The 18,634-nt window shown below is 50.9% G+C and overlaps 1 protein-coding gene across 1 annotated transcript; it reads left to right on the top strand.

Annotated features, from left to right (window-relative positions):
- The first annotated feature begins 3,319 nt into the window (after window positions 1-3,319).
- Window positions 3,320-8,966, top strand: CUNH2orf50 (chromosome unknown C2orf50 homolog). Its single transcript, XM_029231638.1, is given in 4 exon segments — window positions 3,320-3,378; window positions 3,380-3,503; window positions 6,106-6,275; window positions 8,669-8,966. Coding segments are annotated over 4 exon segments (651 nt in total).
- The last annotated feature ends 9,668 nt before the right edge of the window (window positions 8,967-18,634 follow it).

The raw sequence follows: 18,634 nt of genomic DNA, 5'->3' as shown, positions 1-18,634 counted from the left end.
CACATTCAGGCCTTGCTGGAGAGCAACATTGAATCTATACACTGAAAGTCATGAAAATGTCTGTGTGCTTTGACCCACAATCCCATTCTGGGAATGTGTCCTGTTGAAACAATTCAACAGAAAGAAACAGAGGCAGGAAGACATTCATCACAGCTAATGCCACACCTGAAAACAAAATAAATGCCCAAGAACAGAAAAAATGGCTAAGTAAATTAAGGTATATCAACTCTAAGAAACGGATTAAAGTGAGAGGTATGAAAAGAGAAACACGAAAAGATGTTTCCAATAGGCTAACTTTTTTTTTTTTTTTTTTAAGCTGCATACAAAATGGTGGGGACATTGACAGCAAGTATATAACAAGCAGTAAGATGGAAAGTGAGTTTTCAAAAGTGAAAGTGGTTGGGCTGGGTTGGATGACAAAGGGGTGTCGATTTAGCTGCAGCTAAATTACCTTTCATGATGCTGTCCTAGGAAACTAAGAAACTTTCTGGGGACTTGGTAGGAGCAGTTGGAAAGGTGTGAACCGTGGCCCTGAATCCTTTATTTTCACCGCCTTTTATAAAGCCTTCAAGGTGTGTGCACGCAGGGAAAAGGGGATTAGTGTTGAGCCAAAAATTTTATCCGGGAAAGGGAGGTGTAGCGGAGAAGAAGGAGGCCTGAAAGATGCAGACAAACATTTCCTGGCAGCGCCCCTGCCTTCCCCGAGCCCCGCTTCTTCCGGCACCCAATCCCCGCCCTCTCCTCCGCTGACCCTCATTTCTGCTCCCTCCCGACGCTCGCTCAGCTCTTTAAACCTGCTCCAAGGGCTCCCTGCAAGTCTCTCGGGCCCCTCTGCCTTACCCCGCAGTGGGGAACTGCTGTTAAGGACTCTCTCTAGACGGCCAACACGGAAGGGGTGGAGTCTACACGAAGCGGGCGGGGCTCCTCGAGCAAGACCCGCCCCCACCTCCCAGCCCAGCGGGGCCTCCCCCAGCTTTGGGGACCTCCCCAGGTGCTGCTCCCACCTGGCCTAGTCTGCGGTGCCCGTCACTGGGCACACCTGAGCCCAGGCTGTACAGATCTACCAGCACTGCGGTTAAGGTCCTTCTTGGGGTTGAGATAAACCCGATAAAATACAGCTCCAGCAACCCCCCAAATCCAGGGATTTTTGTCCTCTCTCAGAAAGTCATATATAAAGTTATATCACAAGTCGTGAGGTGTGCAAGGGGCAATGACTTTCTCTGGGACACCTAGCAAGTCACTGGCAGAGCTGGGACTGGAACCCGGTGCCCTGATTCCATGGGGCTGGGGAGGTGGGGTGGAGGGTCGTCCTGGGCTGGGGCTCAGTGAGACCCGCCCAGAGGGAATCCGGATGCTTTTCCAGGTCAGTGACTGTGGAAAGAAAATGTGTTCAAGCTGGACTGGCAGGTGCAATCTTTTCTCCCATCAACATTTTATTTTGGAAATTTCTAAACACATAAAAAAGTTGAGGGCTTCCCTGGTGGCGCAGTGGTTAAGAATCCGCCTGCCAATGCAGGGGACACGGGTTCGAGCCCTGGTCCGGGAAGATCCCACATGCCGCAGAGCAACTAAGCCCATGCGCCACAACTCCTGAGCCTGCGCTCTAGATCCCGCGAGCCACAACTACTGAAGCCCGTGCGCCTAGAGCCCGTGCTCTGCAACAAAGAGAAGCCACCACAATGAGAAGCCCGCGCAACGCAACGAAGAGTAGCCCCCGCTCGCAGCAACTAGAGGAAGCCGGTGCACAGCAACGAAGACCCAATGCAGCCAAAAATAAATAAATAATAAGTTTATTAAAAAAAAAAAAAAAGGTTGAAAGACTGGTACAGTGAACATCCATATACCCATCCCCTAGATTTACAATTAACGCCTTATTGTATTTGCTTTGTTGATATCGATCCATCCCTCTACCACCGATCAGTCTGAAATAGTTTCTGAATAAATTTTAATTTTTTAAAACTAAAGCCCATGGAAATATTCAGCCTCCCCATGCATCAGGCACTTGGTCATCTGGACGCCCCCTGCTGGCCTTCTTGGTCCTGTTCCTTGTCTCTGGAGCATGTGGCTGGGGGACGAGGGCCAAGGTATCTGAGCAAACTGCATGGCTGTTCCAGGCTGTTCCAGGCTGTTCCAAGCTACTCTGTACCACAGTCCGCAGTCAGCCTTATGGGTGGTTTTCCACATAGCAGGCACTGTGCTCTCAAAATGCACTCACGGGATCCCTTCCAGAGGTTCCAGGAGGTCAGAGCCGCCACTCCTCAGGCACAGCAGGGACCTGTCCTGGTTGTGCTGGGGTCACAAACACCCAAGAGAGAGCAACCGCCAGGGAAGCCTGCTTCTGGGCCCCAGGGGTTTTCAGTTCATCTTTTTTGGAGACAAACTTCAAAGCCACCAAATGCCAGCCATTCTCATCCCAGCTCTGGAGGAAGCACAGAGGGAGGAGGAGAGACAGGGTCCCAGCCCCACAGCCTCTGCTTTTACTCTGATGTCCCAGCAGGTCACACCCGCTCAGTTCCTTCCTCATACAAGTGCTGGCAGCTCTGTGTGGCCCAGCGGCTCTCACCCCGTCTCCTCCGCTCCAGCCCTCTACCAAGGCCAGCGTGGGCTCCGCCACCTCCTCTCACCTGGACCACGGCCACGTCACCTCACCTGCTCGTCCTTTCCTGATCTTCTTTGCCCTGAGGCTTGAAGGCAGCAATGTCCCCATTGTGCAGGAGCTCTCGACACAGCTCCAAACAGCCCGGGGTCCGGGGCCCCCCTCCAGCCCCAATGCCACTGCTCAAATACCAATGTTCTCTCTTGCATCCAAGCTTTTGCATTTGCCCCAGTTTTTCCACCTGGTAAATCCTTTTCACCCATGAAGACCCAACCCCTTGGCACCTCCTTCATGAGAACAGGATCCAGAAGAGGTGCCCAGGGCGGGGCACGCAGAGGAGGGTTGGTGTGTTGGCTGCATCTGTGCCCACACACTGGGGCACTTCATGCACCCTCCACGTAGCAGGGCTGTGTGTGTGTGTGTGTGTGTGTGTGGCCATCCGCCCCAGTATCTGCTTCCCAGTCATGCAGAGGTGGGAGCACCACACCCAGCTGGGTCAGCCCACTGAAAAGTTTCATGGGAAGAACCATGACTCTGCCAACACACAGCGGGTAAGAAGGAGCTGAGAGCCCCAGAAGTGTGGCGTGCCCAGGGCAGAAGCCACGGGGGACGGTGTCTGAGGAGGTCCGAGCAAGAGAGGCCTGGGAGAGGTCACACGCATGCACAAACGCACACACACGCACGCACACTCACACACGTGCGTGCACACACACCCCTGCACCCATGGGAAGCCACCCCACCCCTGGGCTCCAGAGAACCACATCAGCTGGGTACCGACAGCCTTTTCTCCTCCTCTGCTCGGGATGGGCCTCTGGTGGGCAGGAGCCCTGCTGCTGCCCCCCAGGCCCCGACGGCCGCGCAAGCGGCCCTGGGAGCTGATGGTGTGCAGCGGGGCCAGCTGTGGAGGGTCTAGAGGCCGGACGAGGAGCCAGCGGCGCTGGTGCGGGCCCTGCTCCCCCCCACCCCCCCAGAGGCACCCCGCACCTAACTCAGGGTCTAGGAAGCTTCTGGAGAAAGAGAGACGAGAGACGGGTGAGAGGGAGTAAGCCAGGTAAAGGGCGGTGGTGGAAAAGCGCTTGGGCTGCGGGGGGAGAACCTGAGCCGGGGAAGGTGAGGGAGCCCAGCCTTGGGCAAACTCAACAGAGTGAACAGCAGGGCCCGGCAAGGGGGGCGGGGCAGCCGCACCTGGTGCATCCGGGGAGCCCATCAGCCCGTTGCAATAAGCCCTGCAGCTGGAGCTCACAGGATAAAGTGCACCGGCGGGTAGGGGGCAGACATGACGCCGTGGCTGCAGCCTGGGGCAGGATGCTGGCCCTCTGACCCAGCAAAGGACGTGCCTGCAAGCATCACTCAGTCCAGAAGTTCCTAGGAGAGCTGCCCTGTCAGGCTGCCGTGGCGGGCAAGACGGGCCTGGTCCCGGCTGCACGGAGCCCTCACTCTCAGGACAAGGCATCCAAAAAGCAACAGAGGCACAAGGAGCAAAGTGTGGCTGGTGTCAGGAGGAAACGGACTGGGCAGAGTGCACGCCTTGTTTTTCCAGGAGCTCACAGAGGCCTCTCTGAGCAGGTGGCATTCAGGCTGAGACCTGAAGTATGAGAAGGGGCCACGGAAGAGTCTGGTGTATTTAAAAAAAAAAAAAAACACCACCACATAAAGAACGTGCATGTGGCCAAGGCGGTCAGTGAGGGGACAAGAGCCGTAGGAGGAAACACCCACGCACTTACTAAAGTCTAGGTACTTTTTTTCAAATGTCATGAGACGCCCTGGAGGGTCTTAAGCAAGAGGCTGATGTGACCAATTTACAGTTTAAATGACCAGTCTGGCCGCTATGCTTAGAAAGAATTGAAATGGTGGGCAGGGGTGATGATGTTTAAGAAACTGGGGACAGCAGGGCGAGTCTGTGGTGGCCTGAGCTCGGGTGGAGGAAGTGTAGCTGGAGATCTGTGGAAGAATGCAAGGAATGTTTTGGTGGTAGAATTACGAGAATTGCTGATGGATTGGAGAGAGAGAGAGAGAGAGAGAGAGAGTGTGTGTGTGTGTGTGTGTGTGTGTGTGTATGTGTTGGGGTATAGGGGACATGTACAAAGACAGGACCGTCTAGTGCCATTTAATTTTTCCAACTAATAATAGAATAAAGGAAGTTTTCTTTTTGAAAAAAGGAAAAAGAAAAATAAATTACTCAGAAGAACAGTACAATGGAAACCATGAAAGAAGAGCTAAAATCCTAGGGAACAGGGCAAGAAGATCCAACATACCTTCAAACTGAGCTCCCCAAGGAGAGAATGGGGGACATGAACTACTTGAAGAGAAAATGAGAACTTTCCAGAACCACAGAAATACGTGAATGCACAGATACTGGAGGATGTGCTCCACAACCACAGGAGGGAAAACAAGCAAGGAAGGCACAGGGTCCAGAAAGAGGGGAATCCCAGCATGGTGGTCCTGGAGAGCAGCCAGCCCCAGGGAGGGAGAGGACCTAGGGTCCCAGGGCTCGGGCTCTGGAGAAAATTTTTTTTCTTTTTTTGGCCGTGCTGCGTGGCCTAGTTCCCAGACCAGGGATCGAACCCAGGGTCCCGGCAGTGAGAGCGCCAAGTTCCAACCTCGGGACTGCCAGGGAATTCCCTGGAGAAAACATTTAAAAGAAATTGTTTATGATCTGATGCATTTGATTGTGTGGAAAATAATATTGAGAGGGAGCCTTACAATTTATTTGGAGAGTTTGGAATCAATGATCAGTACATAGAAACCTAAGATAATCAGGGAAAATGTCATTATTAACGCTAGGAAAAATTCTAGGCTGCACAAAGAAAGGAACTGGGATCATATTATGCAATAAGTAGTATAATTAGTTCATCAATGAATAGTATTTATATAATTAGAAGGATATAAACCATACATATCAAGTGAACCAACATCTATAATGCAATGATTTTGGAAGAAATGGGGAAGAAGAAAGGGTGAAGAATGCTAATTCATAATCTCCCCTAGTAGAAAGCCAGTAGGTAAGTTTACATTTTTAGGACCTCAAGAAATGGCAGTGCACGTTTATTCTTTCAGAATATGGAGGTGAAAGGCTTGAAGAAACAGCTAAGAAACTGACTCTAGGTTGTGGGTCTCGCGGGCTCTGAGGATTGGGGCAGAGAAACCTGCTTTTCTTCCAAGTCTTAGAGAATTGTTTGACTTTTAAAAAATAGATTAAAAATTAAGCTACCAGCACAGCTGGCACCATTTTTCTCACTGTCACTTTCCCTCCCCCGCCCTACCTTCCTCTGCCGCACGCACTGGAAGGTTGCCAGGCTTTGGGGAAGTGAAAACTGGTTTTTCTTCGCGAAATACTGGCAGATACCCCAGCAGACCCCGGCACAGGTGAGACGGCATCCGGGTTCCTGACGCACCTGCTACACCCTCTGGCATCAGAGTTTCCACTCCATTGAAATGTGTGTTCATTTTACAGGCTCCACCATAAACACTTGTTGATCCTCGGCATCTGTTCCACTTACTGATTTTAGTTCCTCCGTGATGTAATCCATGCATCCGTGTCAGCAACTGATTCCTGTGACCCGGGGACAAACATGGTCAAAATGTCGCAGGGAGGGCTCACACTGCCACCGTGTTTTCTATCCAGGGGTCAGAACTGGAGTTTCCTGAAAGACTATGACCCCATGGTAAGACAAACCACGTTCCTGTCCGACTTACTTGCACTTAGAATGTTTATTTATTCATCTAATGTTTATTGAGGACCTGCTGTGTGCTTGATGCTGAAGTGTACAGAGACCAATAAAATGCAACCTTGTGTCAAGAAACTCGGGGTCTGGTGGGAAAGAAAAGACTTACGTAGAGTATTTAGAAATTACTTTTCCCCAGTGTTTCTTGATTTTAGTAAGACGAACCCGTGGAAACGACAGGCGTCAGCTGCGGAAATGTTTTCCTTTGCCTGAGGATGTCCACAGTGTAGAGTGAGGTGGGGTTGGCGCCACAAAGAGAATGAGTTTGGGTGAACACGCTTTGTAAACTAATTCCCTGTGTCTAATATCACCACCGCCAGTCCATCCTCCACCAGAGTGATTTTCCTAAACTGCAAAACTGACTATATCTCTCCCTGGCTTAGAATCCTTCGGTAAATCTGCATTTTTCAGGATGGTTTACAACACTTCCCATGATCCAACCTTGCCTCCCTCCCCGGCCTCCTTGCTCACCCCACGGTGACCCACAGGCTCTTTTTTTTTTTTTTTTTTTTTTTTGCGGTACGCGGGCTTCTCACTGTTGTGGCCTCTTCCATTGTGGAGCACAGGCTCCGGACGCGCAGGCTCAGCGGCCATGGCTCACGGGCCCAGCCGCTCCGCGGCATGTGGGATCTTCCCGGACCGGGCCATGAACCCGCGTCACCTGCATCGGCAGGTGGACTCTCAACCACTGCGCCACCAGGGAAGCCCACACAGGCTCTCTTTTATCCATGCCTCTGTGCATGCTGTTCCCCTGCCTGAAATTCCCTTCCCACTTTGTCAGCCTGATGGCCCCCTATTCATCCTTCAAGACCCCGCCCGAATGGCTCCTTCTGAGAAATCTCCCCTTCCTGAGCAAGCATGACCAGACCACTGTGGTCTTCACCCACTGGCACATCTAACCCGTTTCTTGGGAACATTGTGTAATTGTGCAACCAGCAATCTCACCTGGCCGTGGGCTCCCTTGGCGAAAGGATAAAGATGGCTTCATTACTGCACCAACACCCCCAGCACCCAATAACTATTTAGCACTCAGTTCATGTTGGAGGAATGAACAAATGGGAGAAGGAATCTGGCTGTATAAAGCATGGTTAGAGACCAGATTGGAAGCCAAGCAGTGTAACAAGCCAACCAAGGTGGTGGCCACACTGGCATGGCCCTTGTGGGGTTTAGGGAAGGTTTGACATCTGTATGGCTGGCCTTGAGGGGTTGCCGTCTGCCCTGCGATCGAAGATTGAGTTCATGGGGTCTGAATTCCTACCCTGAGCCCCTGGCCCAGGCTCTCAGGCTACAGAGCCTCTCCCTGCCCTGGGCTGTGTGTGAGCAACCTGACCCCTGAAACCCTCGGCCCGCCCAGACGACGGGGCCACCTCGGCGTGGACTTTGCCAGCTGAGAACCCGGATCCTATTTCTTAAGACTGGTCCCGTCTCTTATGTTTGACACGGGGCGGCACAAAGTTAACTCTAAACAAGGGCAGGGAAGGCTCATCAGATTAGTCATAACTCAGACATTTACTCCCTCCTCCATCCATCAGTTACGGAAGTCACCAGAAAGCATGTCCAGCGCAGCACCGCTCCTAAGACCCCAAAACTGGAAACAAACCCAAATGCCCCCGTGGCAGAACAGATAAATAACTTGTGGAGTATTCACCCAAATCACACGGCGGAATACCGTTTAGCACTGAGAACCAAGGGGCTGTCACCACACATGGGAACACAGGTGAATCTCAGGAACACATCCTTGAGAGAAAGGAGTCAGAGGGAAGAGACCGGGACCTGTTAGGTAGAGTTCAACACCAGGCAAAACAAGTCAAGCCCAGGTCGCCCTGGAGGTCGGGGCAGTGACTGAGGGGTTAAAAGGAGGCATCTGAGGTGGGTCGCGTTCTATTTCCTGGTCCAGGTGGGGCTGCACGGCACTCACCGCGTGGGCGCTGGTTGAGCTGTACAGTTGTGACTGGTGCACTTTTCTGTGTGTGCGTTAGATTTCAAGTAAAAATCAACCAAAAAACATGGCGTCCCCACCACGTGTGAGGCGGTGTCTTAGGCCTGGGGGTGGGGTGGAGGGGGTTTAGGGCGTGGTCCCTCCCTCGGCTGGCCAAGCATCATGGTGAAGGGGTCCTGGAAGCACCTGTGTAGGGAGCCCTGGGTGCAAGGAGGAGGGAGTGTGCATCTCTCGGCTGCAGAGTTGAGTCCCGGGTCCGGAGCGGAATCTGGGGTCGGATCACCCAGAGGATGCTTCCTGCAGAGGCCATCTTCCCCCGGCTCCCTTCTCTTCCCCGCTCAGGCCTCTCCTGTTTTCCCGCAGCCGGTGACCCTAACAGTCCCCTCTCCTCAGGTCAACAAGAAGGAGCCCCGGGAAGTTGCTGGAGTGCGTGCCTCTCTTCTCTGACACGGTCCCCAATTCCACGAACCAGGCTGTGGGCAGCAGGGTGGACACGCCCCTGGGGAAAGCCCACATCAGCCTGGACTTTTCCTTTGTGGAAGGAATCCGGAAGAAGGAGCTTGAAGACGAGCTACGGCCCATCCAGGAGGAGGGCCAGGTGGGGCCTGCCCCCGGCGGGTGTGGGGCAGCGGGGACGCTGCTGTGGGTCCGGCACCTGTGCCCCGGACAGCACCCCTGCATACAGCCGGGGGTCGTCATCTCTTAAGAGGCCTCCTGGCTCATCTGCGCACCCGACATGGAGAGGACTCAAGAACCTGCCCGAGGCCATATAGCTGGCAACAGTGGGGCTTCCCTAAGGGTCAGGGCCCCATGAGGGGTCAGGAGCGCCGCCCACTGGGCTCGGATCCTGCTGACCCAGCAGCTGCAGCCTTGGGCGTGTTGCTGGGGCCTCTGCGCCCCCGTTCCCCCACCTGTAGCACGGTGTGTTCGTTTCCTGTCACTGCTGTAACCAGTGACCACAAACTGAGAGGCTCAAAACAACACATACATGTTATCTTGCGGTCCTGGAGGTCAGAAATCCAAAGTGGGTCTCACTGGACTGAACTCAAGGCGCTGGCAGCGCTGCATTCCTTGCTGGAGGCTGGAGGAATCTGATTCCTCACCTTCTCCAACTTCGGGAAGCTGCTCACATCCCTTGGCCCATGGCTCCTTCATCCTCAAGAGCAGCAGCGTGGTATCTTCAAATCTCTCTTCCTCTCTCCCTCCCCCACCTTTAAGGACCCTGTGATTACACTGACTCACCCTGATCATCCAAGACAATCGCTTCAGCTCATGGTCCTCAATTTAATCACATCTGCAAGTCCCTTTTGCATGCAAGGTGACATATGCGTGGTCCCATGGACACCTTTGGGGAGCCACTTTTCTGCCTACCACGTATAAGGATAAAATGGTACATTTTGGGGCTTCCCTGGTGGCGCAGTGGTTGAGAGTCCGCCTGCCGATGCAGGGGACACGGGTTCATGCCCCGGTCCAGGAAGATCCCACGTGCCGCGGAGCGGCTGGGCCCGTGAGCCACAACTACTGAGCCTGCGCGTCCGGAGCCTGTGCTCCGCAACGGGAGAGGCCGCAACGGTGAGAGGCCCGTGTACCGCAAAAAAAAAAAAAAAAGGTACATTTTGTAAGGTTGTTGTGAGGATTGAATGAGTTACCCTGGGTAATTGTTTAGAGCAGTGCCTGCAACACAGTATGAGGATGTGTTTGCAGAGGACGGCCCTCTCTCAGGAGGGAGAGCTCCATTCTGGTGCAGTCACCCGGGGAGGATGCAGGTCCTCAGACAGGGGCTGCTGAGAGGGTCGGGTCTCCGGTGAGGGTCTCCATCTCCTTTGTTACCCGTGTAATGGTCAGGGTGGTCAGAGCGAAGCTAAAGCCAAGAGGGGGGAGCCTGCCTACAGGGGACCTGAGTCGAGGTGGTGCTGGCCGCCGTCACAGGTTCCCTGGATCCATCCACATCCTCTGTGCTGTGGGGCAGGCAGAGAGGCACCTGGACCTGGGCTTGGGCCAGAAAGGGAAGCAGGGAGCCTGGGGTCCAGGTGACGCTCACGTGAGCAGTGCTGGCCCAGGGCCTGGAAGGAAGGGGACACTTGCTAAGTGCTGGTCTCCTTCCCCTCCCAAGGGTCATGTTAGCAGCCCAAGAAAACTTTACAAAGGAACTGTTTTCCAATCTGCAGAATCCTTGATCGCCACCAAGAATAGGTCCTCAATGTTATCAGGAGTTACTCAGGACGCACTATTTCCACACAACATAAAGCCCACCCCACTTCACTGCCAACCCTTGACTCCTGCAAAGTGTAATGGAACAAACCAGGCCTGATTCTGACCCAGCTGGGAAGAGACAAGGTCACCCACAACAGGACACAGCCCTTTGCACTTGGATCTGGAGGCTGCAGCCTTCTTTTTCAGAGTCTGAGATGGAAGCTGGGTTCCCTGTCCAATCTGAGATCACACGCCTGGGCAAAAGTCAGTGGTCAGTACAGTCAGGGTCAAGGTCACATCGTGGCAGCATCACAGGACAGACAAGTGTCCCCCCTTGGACTGGGCTGGTCAAAGACAGCTGCTGGTGGCTCCTTAAAGACTCTATCTGCATTTTTGCCATAAGGATCCTCCATTTTATGTTTATGCCCAGAAAAAAAAAACCAGCACAATAAAATTATTTCCATTAGAGAGACAGGGTCAAAGCAAGAGGTATTCTAGGAACTACCAGGAAGTGAGAGAAATCGAGGTTAAACATCGGTGCATATGCCTGCCCCAGGAGGGAAGGCAGGAGGCCGGCTGGCTCACACTTCCTGGAGCACGGCCACCCAGAGACGGCGCGGCATACTGCGCACAGACGCTGTGCCTGGCGCATCACCCAAATCGCCTCCTTGCTAAGTATTATTGTCACCATCTGAGAGATTTGGAAACTAAGCCAAAGACTTCATTCAGTCTGGTCTGGGTCCCACAGCTTGCAAAGAGTTGGGATCCCATCTCACGCCATCTCCTCTCCAGGCCTCAGTCTCTAGTCGATGGGGGAGGGGAGACAGATTCCTAGGACATCCCCAGCTCAGGGCGCCGTGCTCTGAGCATTCGGTGAGCGCTGAATCACACAGCTTTGGGGGCTCTTTTAGAGAGTTGGTACAGTCATGCAGTGGGACACACCAGCCCATTTCTTGCTCAAAGGTCCACATGGAGCTGGGGCTCAGCCAGACTTGGCTCCAAGCTTCGGACTGAGTTCACGTCTGTGCACATGTCTCTCGTGCTCTTGGACCAACAGCTTCCTGGGCATGCGCTTCTCGTGGCACGTCACTACAGCCCAAGAGCCAGACCAGAAGTCACGTGGCCAGCCCCAGCCTCACTAGGGCAAGAAAGCATACTTCACCCCCAGCGGGAGGGTCAGAGGGCAAACACCTGACTGATTCCACAAGCTTTGGACAAGAGTTTTCTGTAAGACACTTAAAACAACATCTGAAATAGAGCCCTGGGTCTCCGGCTGCATGCAAAGTCCTTGGACTGAAAGGATCCCAGACCTGGTCTGTCCAGACTTGGACGAGCCCTTCTAGAGCCAAGCACCTGCTCCTGTTTCTGCTCCAGCTTATGCCTGACCCCACCCTGGGGCTGGGGACCCTGGACCTCTCAGCCTGTGGGAGCTTAGACACCAGGTGCAGACCGATGTCTGTCTGTGGCCCCGACGCCAGCCTCATGCCTCGTTTGGGCCAGAGCAAAGGAGGCTGGATGCACCACGCCTGCAGGGTCAGCCCCAGCCAAGGCAAGAAGGGGCTTTATCAGCAGTTAAATGGGGGCATCTCAGAACCCAGGGGCTAGGAAGCAGCAGGTTCCAGGAAGGACTGGAATCGGGGCTGATGAGCCATAGCGAAGCCTGAAGGCTCCTTTCGTCCATTTTTATCACTGCTTCTCTGAGCACGCCTGCCTCACCCTCCTCTCCATGGCCAAACCAATATCCCTGCTTCCATGTGATTAAAAAATGACCACTGTTCAGGGAACACCAGCCCAGGGCGCCTTCCTGTGCCAGAAAGTAAGGGGGTGTTCAAAACAGCGGGAAGAAATGTCAAAGGGACATAAGTGCCCACCTGAATGGGCTCCCACGGGCTAAATTTGGGATAATTTGAGCATCTAAATGATGTTCATCCCTGACTGCACCTGTGAGAGCTAAAGCCAGTGCCCACAAATCCCACCCCAGGACAATGCTACTAATAAAGCATCAACAAGTTCATACCAATAATTTTTAAAATTTTAAGTAGAGGAAGAAAAGCTCTTCTCAACTGAAGAATACAGAAGAAATGATATAAACAGAAAATTACCATTTTATAACTAATTGATTTAAGCAAGAATCCATAAAAGACGCTGTAACCACTGGGTCAGAGAGTCTTAGGGAGCGGCAGGTGGTGAAATCTGGGAGATTCCACCTTAACCAAATACTTATTAAATGTAACCTCCCCATCCTAGGCTGCTGACACCATGAGTCTCCTGGTGGGACCCACAGGGGCGGAGACTCGCCCAGGGAGAGCTCCCAGACACCTCGCACAACCTGAGGGCGACTGAGGAAACACCAGGTTCCCCTCAAGACATCAATGTCATAAAAGACAAAGGACAACTGAGGACGTGATCCAGATCAAAGGCGACCTGCGTTTCAGGTTGTGACCAGCTCTAAAGGACGCTTTGAGACTAAATATCTATCAGATAACACGAGCTAAGTATTAGATAATAGCCCCGTATCGGCGCTCAGTTTGCACAGGGTGATAATTATACCTGGGTTAGGTAGAAGAACACCCTCGTTCCTGCAAGATGTATGCTGAAGTATTTACGGGTAAAGCTACATGATGTCTGTTACTAACTCGAATGCGGTTGAACGACAACCAAATGTGGGTGGTGTGTAAGTCGAAAGACAGGTAAAGCAAAGGTGGATAAAAATTTTAGCAATGGATAAACTTCAGTGAAGAGCATATAGGTGTTCATTGAACTATTCTTGTAACCTTTCTACGGGTTTGGGGATCTTCAAATAAAAGCGGGGTGAAGGGAATGGCCATGACCAATGGCCCCTGAGTTGACAGCTTCCCTATTGAAGAGCCGGGGTGAGAACAGACCACTGGGACAGTGGTCCCGAATGGGACAGTCAGTCAGTGCTTGATGCCAAGGTCCCTGGGAAGGTATTTCCAGACCTACTTCAGTCAGGGAGCTGCCCTGCTCCAGTCAGCTGTGGCCCTGGGAATGGGGTCAGGATCATGTGACAGGCTGTGTCCATGTAACCGTGTAGAGGGGAAGAGGCAGCGTTTCTTTCAGATGAGGACACTCATTATGGGCTGCAGAGGTATCCCAGTGGGTGTGCACTGAAGAACCCCCCCCCCCCCGGCATCCTAGCACTCCCCACCTTCCTGAGGATACAGAGAAGCCCTGGAGATCAGCCATCATGCTAGCACGATGTCCCAGCTGGGACGTGGGGGCTGGGACCTGCACACCTTCCTACGGGGCCCACACCTGACTCCACCTCGGGCCACTCTCCCCCACTTCTTCAGGAGCAAAGCCAGTGCCCACAAATCCCCAAAACGTTTTGCTAGTTTGCACGTGGTAGGGAACTACCATATTTTGAGCACCAACTGTGTATCTCTCAATAAACTTATGAGGTGGGTATGGTTACCCCCATTTTAAAATGAAGAAACTGAGGCCAAGGAGAGTCAAGGGCTTGCCCAAGATCATACAGCCTGTAAGGGCCATGCTGGGAGGACAGCAGAGGTTTACACGACACCCAAGTCCTATACCCCACGTCCCGGGTTTCAGAGACATCCCTCAGGCAGCCAGCTCTCCCAGAACAGCAGGGGTGGGCTGGGCCCCAGGCTGAAGCAGCTCTCCTACGGCTGGTCCTGGGGCAACAAAATAAACAGAGTCCAAGACGGTGCGGGGCGGGGGGAGGGAGGGAGAAGAAGGGGTCACAGCCGTGTGGCAGGACTGGGAACTCCCAGCCAGGACCACCTCGAAATGGGAACAGCCTCCTTGCTTCAACAGGTTAGTGGAACAACTTAACGAAAGTCAAACACCTGGCACACAGCAGGCACTCAGCAGATTCTAGGCACATCTATAGCTGTCACTGCTGCTGTTGGTAAGCCTCTGATGCTTGTAAGAAAGCTCTTTGCTTCCAAATAAACAAATGGGACCTAATCAAACTTATAAGCTTTTGCACAGCAAAGGAAACCATAAACAAAACGACAAGACAGCCTTCCGATCGGGAGAAAATATTTGCAAATGATGCAACTGACAAGGGCTTAATTTCCAAAATGTACAAACAGCTCATACAACTCAATATCAAAACAGCAAACAACCCAATCAAAAAAAGGGACAGAAGACCTAAATAGACATTTCTCCAAAGTAGACATACAGATGGCCAAAAAGCACATGAAAAGATGCTCAACATTGCTAATTATTAGAGAAATGCAAACCAAAACTACAATGAGGTATCACCTCACACAGGTCAGAATAGTCATCATCAAAAGGTCTACAAATAATAAATGCTGGAGAGGGTGTGGAGAAAAGGGAACTCTCCTACACTTGGTAGGAATGTAAATTGGTGCAGCCTCTGTAGAAAACAGTATGGCGGTTCCTTAAAAAAACTAAAAATAGAGTTGCTGTATGATCCAGCAGCCCTACTCCCGGGCATATATCTGGAAAAGATGAAAACTCTAATTCGAAAAGATAAATGCACCCCAGTGTTCATAGCAGCTCTATTTATCATAGCCAACACATAGAAGGAACCTAAGTGTCCGTCGGCAGATGAATGGATAAAGGAGATGTTGCATGCATATATATATATGATGGAATACTACTTGGCCATAAAAAAGAATGAAATAATGCCATTTGCAGCAACATGGATGGACCTAGACATGATCATACTAAGTGAATTAAGTCAGACAAAGACAAATAGTATGTGATATCACTTATATGTGGAATCTAAAAAATAGTACAGATGAACTTATTTACAAAACAGAGACAGACTCACAGACATAGAAAACAAACTTATGGTTCCCAAAGGGGAAGGGTGGGAGAAGGTTCTGGAAGCTGTTCCTGAGAGACTCTTCCTCCTACCTGCTCCTCGTCCTTCCAGTGATCCCGCACTCCGCTTAGCACCTCGAAATCATGATTAGCTGCCTAAGGAGGAAGATTCTGTAGTCTGTAGTCGAACCCTCATTGACACACTCTTCTTGGCAGAGACCCCTTCTGGACCCCTCAAAGTTCCAGAACATTCTGTCATCTCCCGGGACTCTGTCTGGGTGGCTCATGGGACTCATTTTGAATTTGCTACAGAGAGTGAGCTCCCAGGCACGCAAATCTGTGACTCGAAGAAGAGTGATGTTGACTCTTTCGTTCCCAAAGGCTGTGGTGAGAGCGGGGTGGGCTGCTCTCAAGGTTACTTGGTTTTTATAAGATGGTGCAACAGGATCTTCCATGCAGCCAACTGTAAGGAAGCCGCTCCTGCCCTGAGTCACTTGGCTGTCTTTGAAGATGAGCTGCACTTTAAATGGATGTCAGGCCTGCAAACCGGTCCATCTGGACCATTTTTCTAGGTTCCACATATATGCATTATGCGTTAATAACACATATATGCGTTATGTGTATATGCGTTAATATATGATATTTGTTTTTCTCTTTCTGACTTACTTCACTCTTTATGACAGTCTCTAGATCCATCCACGTCTCTGCAAATGACCCAATTTCGTTCCGTTTTATGGCTGAGTAATACAGAGACACAGATGTAGAGAACAAATGTATGGACACCAAGGGGAGAAAGTGCGGGGAGCTGGTGGAGGGATGAACTGGGAGATTGGGATTGACATGTAGACACTAATATGTATAAAATGGATAGCTAATAAGAACCTGCTGTATAAAAAATAAAATAAAATAAAATTCAAAAATTCGAAAAATAAATGGATGTCAGGGAGTGGCATTTTTAAGTCACTGGGTCCATTATGCACGTAGCAGAAGTTTGGCCAAGTAATCAATGTTTATGACGGAGTCCTACAGGGAAGGCAGTCACCATCCTCGGTGCTCCAGCCACTGCTTCTCAGCTCGGTGTGCATTTTATATATATATAAATGTATGTGGGTATGTGGGTATGTACAGAGAGCATATGAATATATATATATATATATATGTCTATTATGGACTGAATTGTGTTCCCCCAAAACTCACAGGTTGAAGCCTTAACCCACAATGTGATAAAATTTGGAGACAAGGCCTTTAAAGAGGTAATTAAAGTTAAGTGAGGCCATAAGTGTGGAGCCCTAATCCAATAGGATTGGTGTCCTTATAAGAAGAGAGAGAGACACCAGGGCTGTACACACGGAGGAAAGGCCACGTGAGGCCACAGCGAGAAGACAGCCAGTCTCATCAGAAACCCGTCCTGCTGGCACCTTGACCTTGGACTTCCAGCCTCCAGAAATGTGAGAAAATAAATCCCTGTTGTTTAACTCACCCAGTCTGTGGTATTTTGTTAAGGCAGCCCAAGCAGACAAATATAATACGCGCACACACACACACACACACATGCACACATGCACACACGCACACACACACGCACACACACACACACGCACACACACACACGAGTGTCCTGAGAGGGCAAAAGCAATGTCATCTCAAGAGCAATAGGCACGTCTAGTCCCAGTGAGACAGGCTGGGACCTGGGACCCTTTATTGGAGAGCTTGCAGCTGGACAAACGTCTCCTTGAGCAACAAAATACAAAGACACTTTAAGGGACCAAAAATAACTGCATGCTTGTGCAGTTGGGGCAGAGTATGAACAATAAGATACAAAAAGGCCAAAATTCAACTGCCACTTCTGAGGTGCTGGGGGCAAAAGCAGGGTTTCACGCATGACCCCTGCACACAGCACCGCCAAGGGGGTGGGCACACCACCTAAGCCACCCTTCCAGTTCGACCCACCAATATGCTGGGACCCATGTCCCAGTAAAGCCTCGCCTGAATTTCTCGTCGGGCTTCTTATTGATTTCTATTGCTTCAAGAGTTCCAGAACCCAGATCAGTAACACCAGGACTAGATCTAGTCCCGGAACTCGGGCTCCTTCAACTTTCTGGAGCTCAGAATCCACACATTCAGAGTCACAGCACTTCGTGCACATCCTCTCTTTTGTTTTTAAACTTTTTAATATGGAACGTATTAAACCTATGCAGAAGTAGAGAGTGTCGTATAATAATCCCCCATATACCCATCACCAACTTCAAAAATTATCAGCTCATGGCTCTTCTAGTTTCATCTACATCCCCACCCTACCACGCAAAACCCCGATACTTTGAGGCAAGTTCCAGACATATTATTTCATCTGTAAATATTTCAAGGTCTCTAGAAGACAAGGACTAGACCCACCGACATACACACTCTTTGTTTTCCTCTGAAAGATTTCTTTCTATGCATCCCATTCTCCCTTAGACATGGAGAAAGAACTCAATACCTTTTGGGTTTTCCCAGCGGGTGGGGATGACGGCCAAGTGCGGGCTGGAGCATCAGGGATGGACGGAAGGTGGGGCAGACAGAGGGAAAGCCTCAAATGCCCTGCTGAGGTTCACAGCGCAAAACCGCAATCATGGTGTCCACTGAAAGAAAAACACACATGGTAAAAGTTGTGAGTTAAGTTTTTTTTCTTTCTTGGTTTTTGAAATGATTTTATTTTTTTAAATAGATCTTTATTGGAGTCTAATTGCTTCACAATACTGTGTTAGTTTCTGTTGTACAACAAAGTGAATCAGCCATACGCATACATACATCCCCATATCCCCTCCCTCTTGCATCTCCCTCCCACCCTCCCTGTCCCACCCCTCTAGGTGGTCACAAAGCACGAGTTGATCTCCCTGTGCTATGCGGCCGCTTCCTACTAGCTATCTATTTTACATTTGGTAGGGTACATATGTCCATGCCACTCTCTCACTTCGTCCCAGCTTACCCTTCCCCCTCCCCATGTCCTCAAGTCCATTCTCTATGTCTATGTCTTTATTCCTGCCCTGCCACTAGGTTCATCTCAATATCAAAAAAACAAACAACCCAATCCCAAAATAGGCAGAAGACCTAAATAGACATTTCACCAAAGATGACATACAGATGGCCAAGAGGCACATGAAAAGATGCTCAACATCACTAATCGTTAGAGAAATGCAAATCAAAACTACACTGAGGTATCACCTCACACCAGTCAGAATGGCCATTATCGAAAAATCTAGAAACAATAAGTGCTGGAGAGGGTGTGGTGAAAAGGGAACCCTCCTGCACTGTTGGTGGGAATGCAAAATGATACAACCACTATGGAGAACAGTATGGAGGTTCCTTAAAAAACTAAAAATAGAATTACCATATGACACAGCAGTCCCACTACTGGGCATA

Source organism: Monodon monoceros, unplaced genomic scaffold (genome assembly GCF_005190385.1).
Source record: "Monodon monoceros isolate NGI ecotype Baffin Bay Population unplaced genomic scaffold, NGI_Narwhal_1 Super_Scaffold_19, whole genome shotgun sequence".
NCBI lineage: Eukaryota > Metazoa > Chordata > Mammalia > Artiodactyla > Monodontidae > Monodon > Monodon monoceros.
This window is presented reverse-complemented; position numbering and strand designations above follow the sequence as displayed.